The 14743-nt window shown below is 33.3% G+C and overlaps 1 protein-coding gene across 2 annotated transcripts in view; it reads right to left on the bottom strand.

The window, feature by feature from the left end:
* IQCB1 (IQ motif containing B1) overlaps positions 1-14743 on the bottom strand; it is a 53955-nt gene that overhangs the window by 31803 nt on the left and 7409 nt on the right. For both annotated transcript variants that reach the window (XM_035000052.1, XM_035000051.1), the window contains exons 6-8: positions 11003-11096; positions 6940-7039; positions 321-499 (exon numbers count right to left, since the gene is read on the bottom strand). In XM_035000052.1, the coding sequence (XP_034855943.1) occupies positions 321-499; positions 6940-7039; positions 11003-11096 (373 nt within the window). The remainder of the gene's footprint in view (positions 1-320; positions 500-6939; positions 7040-11002; positions 11097-14743) is intronic.

The following is a 14743-nucleotide window of genomic DNA, read 5'->3' as shown; positions in this document are numbered from 1 at the left end:
TAAAGACATTTTCCCCAATTGGTATTTATTTAATAGGGTTTTATCTGCACACTTCAGTTATTGACTTTTTCAAAATACAAGAATTTTAGTGATTCAAAACTTCCATAACACCACCCGGCATTCATCCCAACAAGTGCACTCCTTAATCCCCATTACTATTTAACCACTAAATTGTGTACCTGAAATTAATATTACACTGCCTGTTAACAACTGGAATTTAAATAAAAACTTCAAAAAAATATAGGAATTTTGTTTTCCATAAACCATCAATAAAAATTTCTTTTTGAGAATCTCCAGAAAAGAAAGAATATATGCACTACCTTTGTAGCAGGCACTTAGTCTCAGTAAAATCAAAATTTCCTGATGGGATTCAGTCATCAGCAGTAGGAGCTTTGTAGCAGTACTTCTTATGTCTGGGCTAGGAGTTGATAAAAGCTTGAACACAACTTCATCTAAAATTGAATGCAGGGTTTTTCCTTCTATTCTGAGTAAATCACCACTAATAGACAAAATAAAAAGACAAAGAATGTGCCATTACTGATGGATGCACAGGTATCATAAAAAATTAAACATAAAAATTCTAGCAACTTGATGCCTAACTGTGCCTGGATGCAAGAAGATAACCCATTTTTTAAATATACAGCTTAGTTCCAAGGATACATCGCATTAAATCAATTACTATTTACTGAATTTAAAGCACTAGGCTAGGTAAAACAGGGAATACAAAGCAGCTATATGCCCTCTCCTCTGAAAAACCTGCAATCAAATTGCAGAGGAAAGATAAATGCACAAAATATTAAATAGATGATTCAAAAACGTCAAAGCAACAGTAAGAGGAACATCACAAAATGGTACATGGTTCATTGCTTAATGATGTATGAAGACAAAAATGCTATAGATATTCAATTATCATGGACTTAATATAGAAGGAATTTACTACCTTTCCTTTGGTATTTTCTTCATTATACTAACAACTATCATCTTGTGTTACAGATGTGATGAAAACTTATCTGGAACTTAGAAACAGTCAAAGAAATCACTGCATAGCTTTTACTCACCCCCCACTAATGAATATGTGTACCTCTGCTTGACTATGATTTACTGTTGATGGGACATTTTGCAATTCTGTAAACGTAGAGGTTGGCTTATAGAAAACAAGTAACAATGATTCTCATCTGAGAGCAATGTAAATAGATTCTTATTCAACAATACAAATGGATTTTATCCAGTAGAAAATGTAACTGTAAAGGTTACTATTTATTTTTATAAGACATCAATCAGGTTTTTTAGCTATTAGCAAATTCATTTCTACATTCCTTTGAAAACCACTCTATAAATCACCCCTCCTCAAATTCTCCTTTGAACGTATATAAACATCTTACTGGTTCCTTCATTAATAACTGAGTTGAATAAAATTTTAGTTTTAACATGTTTTACCACCAGTATCACAATAAGGAACATATCCATTGTACCATAAAGTTTCCTTGTGCTTCATTGTAGTCCCCCCTCCTTCACCTCTTCGGCAGCCTCTCCAGACAACAACTGATCTATTTTCTGTCACTATAAATTAGTTTACATTTTCTAGAATTTTATACAAATGGAATCATACAGTATGTATTTTTTTGCCTGACTTCTTTCACTCAGCACAATTATTTTGATATTCATCTGTATTGTATAATGTATGAATAGTTCATTCCTTTTTTTTTTTCCTGCTGAGTAGTAGCCTATTGTATGGACATACCACATAGTTTGTTCACCTGTAATGGACATTTGAGTCCTTTCTAGTCATTGGCTATTACAGATAAAACTGCTATTAACATTTGTATACAAGTCTTTGTATGGACACATGCTTTCATTTTTCTTGAGCAAACAGACAGAGCAAGTGTCTGTTCAAATCTTTTGCTCATTTTTTGCACTGGGCCTTTTAAAAAATTTTTGAGAGTTTTTATATATTCCAGATAAAAACACTTGAGATACATGCTTTGCAAATATTTTCTGCCAGTGTGTATTGTCTTTTTCATTTCTTAAAGTGTCTTTTGACGAGCAGACTTAAAATCTATTCCACCTAGAAGTGGAATGGATGGATAATATGGTAGGTACAGGCTTGTAAGAAAATGTCAAACTACTTTCCAAAATGACTGTACAATTTTAGCACTCCTGCTAGCAGTGTTTGATTCCTCCATATTCTTATCAACACTTGGGTCAGTGTATTAAATTTTAGCCATTTAGCAAGTGTATAATGGTATCTCCCTAATGACTAATGTTGCTGAACATCTTTTTGTGTGTGTTTTTTAAAGATCTTATTTGTCAGAGACAGACAGAGAACACAAGCGGGGGGAGTGGCAGGCAGAGGCAGAGGGAGAAGCAGGCTCCCTGCCAAGTAAGGAACCCGATGGAGGACTCAATCCCAGGACACTGGAATCATGACCCAAGCCGAAGGCAGAGGCTTAACCGACTGAGCCACCCGGGGGTCCCTTTTTATGTGCTTATTTGCCATTCATGTATCTTCTTCATGAAGTGTCTGTTCAAATCTTTTGCTCATTTTTCGCATTGGGCCTTTTAAAAAATTTTTGAGAGTTTTTATATATTCCAAATAAAAACACTTAAGATACATGCTTTGCAAATATTTTCTGCCAGTGTGTATTGTCTTTCATTTCTTAAAGTGTCTTTTGAAGAGCAGACTTAAAATTTTGATGAAGTCTAATCAATTTCTTCTTTCATGGATTTTACTTTTGGTGTCATATCTAAGAATCTAAGAAATTTTATGCAACCCAAGGTCATAATGGCTTTCTACTATTTTTCTTCAAGAAGTTTTGTAGTTAAGATTTTACATTTAGGTCTATTATCCATTTTGAATTAATTTTTGTACTGGTTAAGAGGTATAGATCGATATTGTTTTCTTTAAATACTGATAGCCAATTGTTCCATCACTCTTAAAAAGACTATCCTTTTCCCACTGAATGACCTTTACACCTCTTGAAAATCAGTTGTTTATATATGTGCAAGTCTATTGCTGGATTCTATTCTGTTCCAAATATATTTGCCTATCTTTGTATCAACACCTCATTGTCTTAATTATTTTTTTAAAAGATTTTAGTTACTATTTATTTTTAAGATTTTTTTGTTGTTGTTTGTTTGACAGAGAGGGAGAGACAGCGAGAGGGGGCACAAGCAGGGGGGGTGGGAGAGGGAGAAGCAGGCTTCCCGCTGAGCAGGGAGCCGGATGCGGGGCTCGATCCCAGGACCCTGGGATCATGACCTGAGCTGAAGGCAGACGCTTAATGACTGAGCCACCCAGGCACCCCGATTTTATTTATTTGTCAGAGAGAGCGAGAGAGACAGAGCACACAAGCAGGGGAAAAGGCAGGCAGAGGGAGAAACAGACTCCCCGCCGAGCAAGGAGCTGGATGCGGGACTCAATCCCAGGACCCTGGGACCATGACCTGAGCCAAAGGCAGATGCTCAACTGACTGAGCCACCCAGGCGTCCCTCATTGTCTTAATTATACTAGCTTTATAAAGTCTTAAAATTGGGTAGTGTTAGCTCTCCAACTTTGTTCATTTTCAGAGATGGTTAGGCTATTTTATATTTTAGGTCCTTTGATTTTCAATGAATTGTAGGAATCAGTTTGTCAATTTCTACAAAAACAAGATTTTGAGTGGAACTGTATTTAAAATATATATCAATTTAGAGAGAACTGAGATCTTAATATTGCACCATTCATCTATCAACATAGTGTATCTTTCCATTTATTTACATTCTTTAATTCCTCTCGGCAATGTCTTATAGATTTAAGTGAATAGGTCTTTGCCATCTTTTGTCAGATTTAACCCTACATATTTCATATTTTTATGCTATTATAAGTTGCAATATCTTAAAATTTCAATTTCTGAGTATCAATTGATGATATAAAACTTCAATTATATTTTTGTACTGACTTTATATCCTACTACCCTTGCTATACTCACTTATTAGTTTTAGTAGCTTCTTTGCACATTGCATTAGTTTTTCTACATACATGACAATGTTGTCTCCAAATACAGAGAGCTTTGTTTTTTCCTGTCTGTACAGATAACTTTTCTTTTTCTTCTTGACTGTACAGGCTAGAAACTCCAATATAATGTTGATTAGAAGTGATCGGAGTGGAGATCCTTGTCTTGTCCATGGTCATATAAGGAAAGCATTTAGCATTTTACCATTAAGTAGGTTTTTCCTGGATGCCTTTCAACACGCTAAGAAAGTTCTATCTTCTACTAGTACTATGCTGAAAGTATTTCTTTTTGAAAAATCAGGAATGGATAATGGATTTTTCAAATGCTTTTCTGTATCTATCGATATATGTTTTTCCCTTTTTGTTTTATTAATATGATGAATTACATTGCTTGACTTTAGAATATTATACCAGCCCTGAATTCCTGGGACAAAGGCAACTTATTCAAAATGTATTAACCTTTTTCTTTAAAAGATTTTATTTATTTATTTGAGGGGGGGAACATGACCAGGGGGAGGGGCAGAGGGAGAAGCAGACTCCCTGCTGAGCAGGGAGCCCACTGCGAGGCTCAATCCCAGCCGCCTGGGATCGTGACCTGAGCCAAAGGCAGACACTTAACTTAACTGAGCCACCCAGGCGCCCCCAAAACATATTAACTTTTTAATATACTCCTGGGTTTTAATATATTATGTCTTTGGTTTGTTATCAAGTAATGCTGACCTCTTATTATGAATTGGGAAGTATTTCCTTCTCTTCAATTTTCTGGAAGAATTTGTTTAGGATTACTTCTTCATTAAATGTTTAGTAGAATTTACCAGTGAAAAAGCTGTCTAATCATGGAGTTTTATTTGTTGGAAGTGTTTTAGCTACAAACTCATAGTTATAAGCTATTCAGATTATCTACTGCTGCTTTCTGTTGCTTCTTAAATTTTGGTAGTCTGAGTCTTTCAAAGAACTTGTCCATCTTACCTTAACAAGCATAAAGTTGTTTACTTTATGATATAAATATAATATTTTTTAATATCTATTGACTTTATTGTGTTGTCTCCTAATTCTTGACATTGGTAGATTGTATTCTCTTCTTTTTCCCCTGATCAGTCTTTCCTTACAGGTTTATTAATTTCATTGACCTTGTCAAAGAATCAGCTTAAAAAACTAAATCCAACAGTACAAAAAAAAAAAAAAATCAGCTTATGGTTTCATTGATTTTCTCTACTGTTTTTACTATTTTACTGATTTTTGCTTTGATCTTTATCATTTTCTTTCTTCTTTTTTAAGATTTTATTTTATTTTTTTAAGTAATCTCTACCTCCACTATGGGGCTTGAACTCACAACCCTGAGATCAAGAGCTGCACACTCCACCAACTGAGCCAGCCAGGTGTCCCTATAATTTTCTTTCTTCTGCTTCAATTGAATTCCCTCTTCTTAGCTTCCTAAAGTGGAAGCTGAGGGCAATGATCTGACACTTTTTTCTTCTAATACAGGTATCCCCTGCTTTTCAAAAGTTTGCATTACACCACTTGACTTCTATTAAATACCTACATTAGTATTTGTTTTTTGCTAACTAAAAGAAATCTGAAGACTGTTGCTTTTACAAAAAAAGGTGAAAAGTGAAAATAGCATTCAGCATTTGTTTTGCAGCAAGCTGTTAGAGAGGCAGTGCACACAAGGCAGTGCACCACAAGAAGCCAGAGTGGTACCACCAAGCTCCTTCCCTGGCAACTGCACTCAGTATCTCAGCATCAAGTTGCCATCACTTTGAGCTGCCTGTAAGCATCTGTGTTTTATCTCAATTTATTCTATGCATCCTTTAACAAGATGTGTCTTAAGGTATCAGAAAAACCTGGGAGGTTATCTTTTGGGTCTTAGAAGGCTCAAAATTTTTTTCCATATAAATTCATGCTGTTTCTTTGCTTTATGCCATTTTGGCTTAGGAAAGGTTTTATAAGAATGCTTTACTTTCAGATAGTGGGGGAAACCTTTGTTGGTATTTAGTGATAAAAATGTTCTTATTAAGGGCTGCCTGGGTGGCTCAGTTGATTAAGCATCTGCTATTATCCTTAACACAGCATATAAGTTCTTTATGACTTAAGTCTGCAGAACCTGATAGCCACCTCCACATGCCAAACTTTTTAAATGCCAGCAACGATAAATTGTACCCACTTTTTATCCTCAGCATGTTGTTTCTTATCTCTGTGCATTTGTTTACATTGCTACCTCTGCCTAGAAAAACTGCTTTCTCTTCTCTTTTTCCTTTCTGGCTAATTTTTCAAACTTAAAGTTTCACCTCAGGTGTTACCTTCTTCTGGAAGCATCACCCCTCAGTTTGGGATAGGAGCTCCTTTAACACTTGTGCATACTTTTATAATTTTAACTTAATATGTTATAATATAATTATGTTCATGGGTTGGTCTCTTCCACTACACTGTAAGCTACTTGAAAGCAAGTTTTATATCTTAATCAACTTTGGGAACTCAATGATACACACATACTTGGCACATAACAGATGCATAATAAATCCATATGGAACTGGAAGAGTCAATTATTACAACTGTATATATTCTTTTTTCCATTTTAACCTGGAAAAATTGCCAGTTAGTTCTTTTATGCCATTCTGAAGCATGTGCCATAATAGTAAGCTTGCAGTTTGCTGAATAAATAAATGATTAAGCATTTTTTATTGTGATCCCAATATTTTTCTTCAGATATCACCATATTTCTTCTCTAAGCCTGAGATTGGTCTAAAATCTCTTAAGCTCTGAGATACCAATTCAACAATAAATTTCCAGTCTTTGATGGTATTTTATATTCTTTTCTGAAAGACAATGGTAATAACAGAGCTCTTGAAGTATCATGTACAAGTCATATGTAATTGAATAAAACTGGTAATGCTTCTGGAGTTAAAAATTATAAATACTTTGATAAATACTTTGTAAAACCAAATCACCTGTTGATCTGTAGTATGTTCTGTAGCATAGTCATGACTGTAGATCCTATTTGAACATTGTCAGTTTGCAGTAAGTGCAGGAAATGATCACTTTGTAGTACTAAAAGAGAAAAAAAAATTAAAATTAAATGTATCTTTTATTATACAATTGGGATTCATTTGTCCTTTTAAAACCAAATGAAAGCAGGACCATTCTGCTAACAATTCTGCTTTTGTATACTTTACAATAAAGAAGATTTTAAGATGGACAGTTTAAGTAACCATAAAAAAGTCATTCCATTTTATGAAAGATGTAAATAGAAAGCATCCACAAATACTAAACTAAGACTCTACTGTTATCTTCCATTAAATAAGAAACAAAATAAAACATATCCTAAATTTGAATCTCTTTCTAGCAATAAATTTCAGTGAATAAAATGAAATTTCCTGTGAAGAAGAGAGAATATGAAGGAATGGATGGTACTTAGAACTGTAAACAGTGGCTTACATCATTAAAACACTGAATTATTTTATATAATGTACCATGTTTGCTAATATTTTGTCTTAAATAATAATGAAATTATTACTTACAAAACAACATTTGTTTTTACTGGTTTATAATTTTTAGGCTCTGAGCAGCCAGTTATGAAGACCTGACATTGGATGCTTATGCAAGTTGCTTAACCTCTCAGAACACCCATTTCTTCATCAATAAAGCTAGACTAGCTCTCTCACAGACTATTGCAGAAGTCCGAGAACAGGGCAGGTTCCCAGTAAATGTCAGTTTCTATTCCCTTCTTCATTAACTGATCAGAATTTTAATTAAAAGTGGGGTCAGGTGTGCAGGCAAGGCACACCTGTGAATACTATCCTAGCTCCCATGAAACTTTACTCTTTTCCTCTTTTTCTCTCCTGAAAGAACATAGTTGATTTCTTTCACATATTAATTACTCTTCTATTTACAGAGTCCAATATATCAATATTTTACTAAACATCATTTTTGTAACATTTAACAACTTCAAAAAAATTAATTCCACTACTACTAAATATTTCTATGTCTTCTTACTTTCTATTACTTCAATAGTAAAAAAATTCTTTTTTATAACTGGGATAAGTATATCATTTCACTTTTGTCTACTTAAAGATGTTTTATTAGTAAATTTTTTAAACTCTGAATTCATTGAACTCAAGTAGTATGTAGTATATATATATTTATCTTTTTGTCTATATTGGAAAAAGTTATGCTAAAATAATTTATTAAAGAGTCATTCCATTTTCTTTTTACAGTGTTTGTTTTATATTATTATATAACTTATTTTTGGAGCCCCTATTCCATTTTTCAAATGTAGTTGTTTTACTGAGTGTCAAATAACTATTTGGTCCCCAAAACAAAAACTGATACTTTTGCCCATTTAAGCTTTTTATAATGCAAGCTTCAAACCTACACGAGCGAATAATATCCTGACTCTGCATGTACCAGTCATTCGACCTTACCAGTGATCAACTTATGGCCAATCTTATGTCACCTAGCCCATTCACTTCAAAGCCTCCCATTTTATTTTGAAGTAAATCCAAGATATCAAATTATTTAATCCACAAGTATTTCAATATATACTCCCAAAAGATATGAATTATTAAAAAATAAAACATAACCATTATGTAACCTATATAATCATGACTCCTTAATTTTATCAAATATTCAGTCAGTGCTCCAATTTCCAAATGTTTTGCAGATTTTTAAGTTTGTTTGAATCAAGATCCAAATAAGATCCACCCACTGCACATATTATACAATGTTAATTGGTTATCTTTCAAATTTCGTTTAATCTATGGATTCCTCCTCTACCTTTTTTTTACCCTTACACTTTATTTGTTGACAAAACTATGTTAATTGTCCTATGAGCTTCTCACAAGCTAGTTTTCCTAATTGTACTCATGGGATGTAATTTAATGTTTCTCTGACCTTCTATAAATTGGTAATTGGAGCTGGGGAATCAAAATGATTCAGGTTTGAATTTTTGACATCTACATTTCATATGTGAGGTTATGATGAGCCATTAGGAAGTACTTCTGAAATTTTGACAGTGACGGATGATTAATTCCTAAATTTGTTCATTCATTAATAGTTGTACAATGGTAACAATCTAGCTTTCCTTTTTCACCTATTAATTGGAATACTTCTATAAAGAGAAATTTCTCCTCATTGATACATAAGAAAAGGCAAGATAAATGCTGGATTCTTCATTTACCAGTTTTCAAAATGAATTGGTTCTCTATCTAATGATAATTTTTTTAATAGTCTCACTATATTTGATGTGTTTCAATCCTCAGTAGTTATTATCCTTATTACTGTTCAAATTTCCCATTTTTGGATAATAGAAGCCTCCTTATTTTGGCTGAGTACTTTTCACAGAATCCTAATAAACTTTGATTGCTTCCTCTCTATCTGGTATTCAAAATATTTTAGGCTTACCTTGCATATTTTCTACCCCAGACATACAGTCAGCCAGCCACTTCTCCAAAAAGCTGATTCTTTTTAGAGAGAAAGGTTATTGGAGATCCCAATTTTGTATATGAATTTCACAGCCATTTAGTTTTAATACATTATTGATATTTTAAAACTCAGATTGACCTGGGGAACATTGTCACTTTTGTTACAGCTATTATTTAAAAAAAGAAAAATTGGCATATTTTAAAAGTTGTATTCAGGTATTCTCTCTCCTGCTGTCTCTCTTTTTACTAGGTCTTTTACATTCCACTATACTAAAACTAAGTACTTTTTATTTTTGGTAAAGGTTGTTTAAATTGGGAACTTTATAATAATATTTGTTTCATAACGGGAAACTAATAGGTACTGCTTTTAAAGAAAAGGAAGTATCTAAGTAATAGAGAGAGAGACAGAGACACTGCTCTTTGGGGAATCACAGGACTTGGTTTCTGCATGTACTTAGCTTCAAATGGATATAACTCAAATAATGAATCATGGAACACTACATCAAAAACTAATGATGTACTGTATGGTGACTAACATAATTAAAAAAAAAAAAATGGATATAACTACCCAAAGTATTAGTTATACTAATTGAAGTGGCTGCCTTTAGAAAATGGGAAATGAAGTGAGGCACAAGGAACGGGGATTGTGTTTTTAACAATCCGTAGAGAACTATTTGATTCTTTATGTGCATGCATAATTCCGAGAAAAAAAAATTAAATTAAAAATAAAAATTCAATTTTTACTTTTTAAGAAAAGTCAAACAATGTTCTTATATTGTTCTTATATAATTATCTTAGATTTAATCTTTCAAGAGGACACAAATGTTGCCACAATTATCAATAAAGATTACTTTCCCAGTCTTAAGAAAATATAATATAAAACTAATGCATAGGATGCCTGGGTGGCTCAGTTGGTAAAGAGTCTGCCTTGGGCTCAGGGCATGATCTCGGGGTTCTGGGATCGAGCCCAGCACGGGCTCCCCACTCAGTGGGGAGTCTGCCTCTCCCTCTGCCCCTTCCCCCTCTCTTGCGCACACACTCTCTCTCAAATAAACAAATAAAATCTTTTAAAAAAACTTAATGCATATTTATATTTCTCAATGTTAAGTGTAGAAATATCCTATAAAATAACTTTCAAGTTCAGTAAAAATGTCAATATATAAAAGCTTACTCTTATATGAATAGTTAGACTATGAATTAAGTCATATCCACTCTATACATAGGGATTTCTCCTCACAGTAAGTCTAAAATACATGTGTAATCTTTGGAACTTTGAAAATTTTTTCCCTAAACTAAATTGTTAAAGTTATCATTAATCCTTAACTTGGATTTGCTAAATAGAAAAAGCTAAGAATAAAATTATATTTAAGCAATTTTCTCTTTAATATTCACATTGTCAATGTTGGTTATTTAAAGCTGGAATGTCCGAGTGGGCTTTTATTTTTTGCGTGTGGGGTTATTTCAATGTAGTTTCATTTAACTGTGGCTGTCTGTATAGTTAATGATGTATTTATTTTTAGAAAAAAAAAATCAAGTTGTTAGCAGGTACTTTACAATGATTATCAGTTATCTTAAAAATCTTTTCTCTTACCATTTTGGATGAGTTGAACATGGCCTCCCAAGAGCCAGAAGAGAGAATCAGTCACTATTTGGAAAGAGTGTAGTAATTCATCTTTTTCTTCACCCTTAGTACACACACACAAACCCAATTTACTTTTCTGCAATTGTTTTATTAAAAAAAAAAAAAAAAAAAAAGAGAAACTTCCCTCTGTGGAATCAGAGGACCTGGTTGCTGGATCTTACTTAGCTATTCATGATCTTGTAGCCTTTAGTTTCTTAATTTATAAAATTTGTGTTACAGGCTAGTCATACCTACTCTACTTACTAGAGAAATGGTTGTTATCCAGAGGTCAAATGAGACAACATACCCAACACTAGCTATGCATCAAAATCACCATGGAGTTTTCTTTGTTTTTGTTTTGTAATATACCCATATACAGGCTTTAACCCAAACATACTAAATTTGAATCTCCAAAGTCAAAGTCTGGACATCTGTATTTTTACAGTTAGGTGGGTGATTTGGTTATGCAGCCAGGGTTGAAAATCACTGCTCTATGCAAATGTGTCAGCATGTAAAGCATTATTATTAGTACATTTCAGTTACAGCTTCTAATCCATGACTCCATGAAAGCAGAGACCATGTTACTTGAGCTCTCCATTATATACTCAGTGTCTAAAACAGTTCTGACATAGTAAAATGTTCAATTAGCATTTACTCAACAAATAAATGACAATTCTTTCTACTTTTCTACTTCTTCCTTTTTGGAAAGTACAGTGAGAAATTATTCTGGATTAGAGCATGTGTCACAGTGGCAAATAAGAAGCAGATTTTGTTCACAATTCTGTCATTTACTGGCCATGTAACTTCAGTGGAAAGTTGTATAAAGGCCACTAATTTTATCCATGTCTCAAATGTTTGTACTCTAGCACAAAAGTAATGATGACAACACCAAAAACATTATGATTACAATGATTATTCTTCATAATAATAAATGTATTTTCTTCCTATTATTCTAGCACATAAGATTAGGTAGGTGCTAAAACAGACACATGCTAACTTAAATACAATTTTAAAAAACCCAAAAAACAAAAAAGAAAGAAATGTCACATTAGATCAAGAATTCCTTTAGTCCAGGAGAGTGCTTTTGCCAGTTTCGCCAAAAGACACAGCAGAAAGAGCATGGTTGTCATGTCTTCACTGTTGTCAATCTGAAAGGATAGTACTGGGCTCCTAGACTTCCTATTTTCCTTAAAAAACCCATTAGATAATGCCACCCATAAATTCATGGCTTCTGAGACTGGTTAAGAAAACTTACCCTTAAATCATTTCAAAATTTTTGGATAGGTGTTTTTCTTACGGCAAAATATAAGAATGTATATATGTACACATGTACGCATATATACATATGTGTATATTTTAACCAGTCTACAGTTTAGGCCAGATCATCCTGTGTATGTCCCACCACATGATCTACTATGCTAGCTAATTAATTTTTTTTTTGATTGGGAAACACCTAGGTAGATAAAACTAGTAAGTTCAGTTTTCTTGTAATCTCTTAAAAATCTTTTAATTTCGCCCTGTGGTAAAGTGGCCCTCCTTTTCTGTAGCTGGTTTACTCCCTTTGATGTATTACTAAAAAAGTTTTTAGTCTCTATACAAATACCATAATAAAGAATAGGAAAATATTATTAAAGGACTATATAAATGAAAAGGACTATATAAATGAAAAGAATGTAATTACTATCCCCCAATATTAAATAAAAGTACTCTGAAGAAAATATAAAGCTGTCTTAATGGTCTGAGCTATTCATGAGATAGAAATCATTTTACAAAGGAGGAAACTGAGGTACACTGAAATCAAGTGATTTGCCTAAGAACCCAGAGTTAGTTTTTGGCACAGCCAGGAAAAGAAATCAAGTCTAACACAAATTCCCATAGCTCATGCCACTTTAATTAACTTGAATTAATTAAATCTAGAAATATGCAAAATTTATTTAATGCTAACATCCCTCAAAATGTCAGTGGAGATGCTGGAAGAATTTGTGACTAATTTACATAGAAAGCCTATATTCTACTAGTAAGTTTAATTCCCTGCCAACAATACTTTTTTTTTTTCTTTGTGGTATATTTTTTATTTATTTTTTATTATTAACTTAAAATGTATTATTTGCTTCAGGGGTACAGGTCTGTGATTCATCAGTCTTACACAATACACAGAGCTCACCAGAACACACATGCTCTCCAATGTCCATTACCCAGCCACCCCATCCCTCCTAACCCCCTCCACTCCAGCAACCCTCAGTTTGTTTCCTGAGATTAAGAGTCTCTTATGGTTTGTCTCCCTCTTTGGTTTCATCTTGTTTCATTTTTTCCTCTCTCTCCCTATGATCATCTGCCTTGTTTCTTATACTCAAATCCCTATCTTATCCATATTGTATGTCTCATTCAATTTCACTCATAATTTTTTAATTTGTTGGGTTTTTTTAATTAAAGATACATCTGTCTCAGGTTTTCTGTAAGAAATATCTGAAGATCTTGCCTACTTTATTAGCCTAGGCGTTAAGTACAAGACTGTGTCTATTCCTTATATACTTAAAGCACCTCAAATGGAATTGAAAATCTGATGACATAGTTATTTCTCTTCATAATTCACAAAAGTTGTGAATCTGCAAAATCTTTAATATAGCAGTAGGCCCAAATGTATACATAGCCAAGAACTACAAGATAAAGGAGTTTCAGCCTTGTAAACTTATGATTCCTATAGGTTCTATAACCAAATTGATCTGACAGTCACAGAACATTCCACACAACAAACACAGAGTTCACATTCAAGTACACAGGCAGTCCTTGCTTTTTGCATGGTACCATGTTAAATGAAACTTGAGCATATCAAAATCTTTACATGGTTCTAATATGCATGAGTTTCAGTTAAGATGGCACTGTACAAAGCAAGGACAGCTTGTAATGAAACATTCACCAAGATAAAAGGTCCATAAAACAATCAGAAAAAATTTTAAAGTATTGAAATGATACAGAGTATGTTATCTGACCACAAGAGAATTAAGGTTGAAATTGGTAACAATAAAACATCAAGAAAATTCAGTCATATGTGGAATTTAAGAAACAAAACAAATCAGCATAGGGGAAAAAAGAGGCAAATCAAGAAATAGACTCTTTAACTACAGAGAACAAACTGATGGTTACCAGAGGGGAGGTGGGTGGGGGGATGGGTTAAATAGGTGATGGGGATTAAGGAGTGCACTTGTAATGAGCAACAGGTGTTGTATGGAAGTGTGGAATCACTAAATTGTACACCTGAAACTAATATTACACTATATGTTAACTAGCTGGGATCTAAATAAAAACTTTAAAAAAATTCTCAAATATTTGGAAATTAACAACATACTTCTAAGTAACTCATGGGTTTAAAAAAAAAAGATAGTACATACAGCATTTAGCATAATCCATCCAACAAATGATTGTTGGATTGAACAAGCCCTATGTTTGGGTTGAAATATTTCAACTGCAGAAGATCTGAAAGATCAAACAGAAAAAGTTCACCTTTATTGTTTTTTGCCACTGAAGCTATTAGAAAAGTGCTGGGCCACAGAACAATACTTTCCTCTACTCTTAAGTAGAAGCTAGGTTTTAGGAAGGTGCTATGGAAATAAATGTCTATGGGTGCTGCTCAAAGTTATGAAGCAAGGCAGATCCTTCAAAAAGTCATATAGTATGTCTCAGCCAGCACTTTAAAATTTCACACCTAGAGAT

This window comes from Mirounga leonina, unplaced genomic scaffold (assembly GCF_011800145.1).
Source record: "Mirounga leonina isolate KUSES-001 unplaced genomic scaffold, KU_Mleo_1.0 Mir_115, whole genome shotgun sequence".
Classification (NCBI taxonomy): Eukaryota; Metazoa; Chordata; class Mammalia; order Carnivora; family Phocidae; genus Mirounga; species Mirounga leonina.
This window is presented reverse-complemented; position numbering and strand designations above follow the sequence as displayed.